Below are 4,287 nucleotides of genomic sequence, written 5' to 3' on the forward strand. Positions count from 1 at the left end.
AAATGCAATGTCAAGTGCACAGCCAGTCAATTTTAGCACTGTTTCAAAATAAGCTGCCGCATAGAAAAACCACTTTTGAGGAACACATAACTCGAAAATTTATATGAATCTAAAATTAAAGGGTTGCGTGTTACTGTTTGACCATAGGGTCCATATGCAGACCAGCACATAGTGTTATGGATATACCTCAATGAAGGAGACGTGCAATTGAAATTCAGTTTGATGCTTCAGTGCTTCAATCTTGTTGAACAAGGCATTCATAACCTGAGGAATTAATTTAGTTTGACAATTGTCACTGCAGCCAGTTCCCATGGTGTAAGTTTTCCCAGATCCTGTCTGTGGCAAAAATGTAAGTCAAATACAAATATAAAGAGCAACCCAGTTCATGAGGCTAGCACCCAGTGGGATATATGGGGAGACAGATATATGTAGTCTTACTCTCGCAATCTAAAAAGTAGTGCACTTAGTGAGGTCTGAGGAGGATAGATGTTCTCAGGGTACGCAGCCTTATCTCGCAATTGGGTAGGCTATCTCCAGGATTTGAATCTATAACCTCATGATGACTAAGCAACTACCTTACTATTGTGTCAACCTTACTTTGGCAAATTGTAGTTGGGATAAAAGTAGAACTAACCTGACCATAAGCAAGTACAGTAGCATTGTATCCTTGGAATAAGCCATCAACCAATGGAGCAACGCATTCTTCAAAAATGTTAGCGGAAGGAGATCCACCATTTCCATAAACATGATCAAATGTAAAGGAATGTGACCCAACTTGAACCTGGTTGAATTAAGGAATTTAAATTTTAAAGCCTGGTGAAATTCACTTCATATTGTAACTCCATACAAAGAGAATGATTTTATGGAGGGTTTTTTCTTGCCATAGTCTTAAGCTTTACACAATTGACTAATCCCCTTAGGAATATTATGATTGTTTCTACTAGTGTCATAGATTCAATCTCGTAACCATTACCAACATATTGATCATCTCTCACCTTAAATTGAACATTAATCACCTTTCTCACCCTAGATTGAAACACACAAAAATTATAATATAATACAATACAAAAATACATTTTAATTCTCAAAAATAAAATATATAAAAATTAAATGGATCGACAGATACAAAGTGCATAACACACTGTTATGTCTAATGCGAGTTAATTTGATATTGGTCTAAACAGGGGACTAATTCTATTTCTATTAAGATATGACCTAATGGCAGATTGCGGGTCCCCTTCTTGTTAGGTGTATTTTGAAATTGTTTATACAGCAGATTGTAACACTATTTTTCTATTAAAAAATATTAAATATATAACCCTTGGATCCCATTTTAATGATTCAAATTAAAAGATACTATTTATATGATTTTTTAAAAGGACAATGAGGTGTGAGTATATAGGATTAGGTCTTTGGATATTTCCTTATTAGTATAGGATTAAGCATATATTTATTTACATTGGTATTCGATATGCTTAAGGAATATATCCAAGAATTGTGTCAAGGTTCATGCTTTTTTTTAAATGATATTATCTTACTTGGAGATTTGAAAGAGAAATTAAATGGAAATCTAGAAATGTTATATAACCATTAGAATCATATGGCTTCCATATAGATTGAAGTAAGACGAAGTATATGGAATGCAAGTTTAGCAACAAAAAAAAAACAGACAAAACTAACTAACTATATAGATGAAAATTGAATATCATATCATTTATCATTAGATTTAAGAATTTTGAGTCAAACATACAACACGATGGAAAAATGAGGGTGATGTAAATCATATGATTTAAGTGGCGTGTTTGAAAATAGTAAAATGTTTCAAGTGTTACATGTGATAAAAATGTGTTACTCAAGTTTAAGTCAAAATTTTACCACACAACTACAACTAACGATTCACAATATTATGTGAGACCGGATGTTTGACATTAAATTTTCAATAAGAGAATAAACTCAATATAATATAGAAGAAAATGTTATATTCGATGAATGGACACACTAATCAATATAAAATTATAAATGAAATGTATAAAATTGAACTAGTTAGAAAAAAATGATATAATCAAGTCGTAAGTACTTGGGTACATGTAAGAGAAGACTCTTAAAAAGAGAATACCAACTCAAAAATCATAAACAAAATAATTGGAAAAGATTCACCCACCAATACTTTCCGAAATTGATATATTTATTGATTATAACTAATGAAACTAAGGTTTGCAGCAACTATGTAAGCAAGTTTCGGCTAAAAGAATCTTATGATGTCTACTAATGTTTCTTGTTCCTCTCTCTACCTAGAATAAACATCTATCATTCCAAATCATATCACTCACTAATATCAATCTATTATGTTAATTTAAAAAGAAACATCCATTATTTTATTCTTTATGTTATTAGTATAGGACATGATTTTGGGAAAGCAACCTATACCTAAATGTAATTAGGGTCTATTGACATAATATTCAAAAACCATTATCATACGGAATCTCCACAGCTGAATTCAATTCATCGGCAATGGAAAATTTTCACTATGGGTCAATTTCAATCTAATTAAGAAGTAGAATGAAAATACAAAAAAAAAATAAGACATCAAATCAAAATAAATAGTAAGATGGGATATATGAAAATAACTTATAACATTCTATAAGGGCGAAAACGTCTCTTTATACTGACTTAAGCCATGCATGACTAAGAAGTAAGAACGTATATGATAAATAAATTGTGATTTTTTTAATAAAAGAATACTCAGCATCAGCAACAACTAAGCTATGAATAAATACATACTTAAGCTGTTGTGCATAATATTATTGGGAATCATAAATGGAGTCATGTAACGTTTTTTATTTTATAAAAGAGTCTTCTTAACCAACCCAAAACTCTGTATTCTCCCCTAAACGACAAAGAAAGGAATAATAGTATTTTAACGTCATAAAAATATAGCTGTAAATAAAGTAAAGAATAAAATAAAACAAGTGCTAACAACAACCAAACATTATCATATTAGCCAGAGTCGACTATATCAATTACTTGATCATTAAATCATATTCATTTAACATTAATTTCTAAATCTTAAATATTTTTAATCATGTGCGTACATTTTTGTTAATCATGTTTATTGTTTTTCTAAATGTTCGTTCTTATCTTATTTTCTATCATTTACTAACTTAACCTCCATTCTTTCTTAATCATGATCATACATTTTTGTTAATCTCTAAATCCGATTAAGAAGGATATTATGATTTGTACTAACCTTAATCCATTTCATATACTCTTTCCTTACTAAGACTCTAATGTTACTCTCTACACCTATCCAAACCACATAAGGACATAGGCACAATCCACTAATATCTTTTCGACAAAATAGTACCGCCTTATTTTCACAAGTGAAGAGGTTGTTTGTAAAATAAAAAGAAGAGAAAAAGAGAAAAAGGTTGTTGGTAATGTACCTGAGGTTTTCCCGGTGTCACAGAAACACATTCTCTACAACCTTGTTGTCGTTCATTATCAATGAGAGGACGAATATGAAGAGCAACTTTGACGGAACAATTTTCCAACGTTGTCGTTTCCATTAAAAAGGAAAGAAAAAAAGAAGAAGGAAGAGAATAGAAATATATAGTAGAACCCAAAAGAAAGAAACTAGTTAACTTGAGATTAATTCAACATAAAGTTAATGAAACAAATCTCAATGTCTGAATGAATGAATAGATAACGATGCAGCATCAAACAGCACAATAAGAAGGTGAATTTTAACGGCAAGAGAAAGTGGTAGTTGTTGAGAGAAAATGAAGAACAAAGAAAGAAGGAACAAAAAAAAATAAAGTAACAACAAAATTTATAATTTTCCTTCTTCTTTACTACAACTTCTGTGGCTATGGTTATGACCATGTGAAGATACCTTCTCTGTTTCTTTTTTTTATTTGTTTATTTTTTGTCTGTTTTTTTTCTTACACCACTGGCATTGTAATAATTAGTAATAACTCTTCATTTATCTTTTCCATGCATTTCTTTGTTCAATGCTTTTATTTTATTTTTGACACATGTGAGCAAGTTCCTGCATCCAACTGGCAGTTTATGTACTTTTACATCTTACTTTAATCACTCTAATATTTATATAACATCATCATAAAGATTTATATATTGTTCATATATTATTTATTTTTATTTTTAAAAAGTCAATAATAATTAAAAATAAATGTAAAATAATATATTAAGTGTCTAAAACTGTATATTTGATTGCATAGAAAATAAGACGAAAGAAAAGTGGTGGAAACTCTTTAGTTCCAAAATTAA

General features: G+C 29.9%; 1 protein-coding gene across 3 annotated transcripts in view; it reads right to left on the reverse strand.

The window, feature by feature from the left end:
* The window catches only part of LOC109350129 (kinesin-like protein KIN-4A), a 17,248-nt gene extending 13,442 nt beyond the window's left edge, over positions 1-3,806 (reverse strand). Inside the window, exons 1-4 of one of the 3 annotated variants that reach the window (XM_019591273.1) lie at positions 3,635-3,806; positions 3,444-3,596; positions 635-781; positions 187-336 (exon numbers count right to left, since the gene is read on the reverse strand). In XM_019591273.1, the coding sequence (XP_019446818.1) occupies positions 187-336; positions 635-781; positions 3,444-3,566 (420 nt within the window). In that variant the 5' untranslated portion in view covers positions 3,567-3,596; positions 3,635-3,806. Of the gene's footprint in view, positions 1-186; positions 337-634; positions 782-3,443 lie in introns of those variants that run through there. The other 2 variants (XM_019591272.1, XM_019591274.1) reach the window with 2 other exon arrangements.

This window comes from Lupinus angustifolius, chromosome LG06 (genome assembly GCF_001865875.1).
Source record: "Lupinus angustifolius cultivar Tanjil chromosome LG06, LupAngTanjil_v1.0, whole genome shotgun sequence".
In the NCBI taxonomy this organism is placed as follows: Eukaryota; Viridiplantae; Streptophyta; class Magnoliopsida; order Fabales; family Fabaceae; genus Lupinus; species Lupinus angustifolius.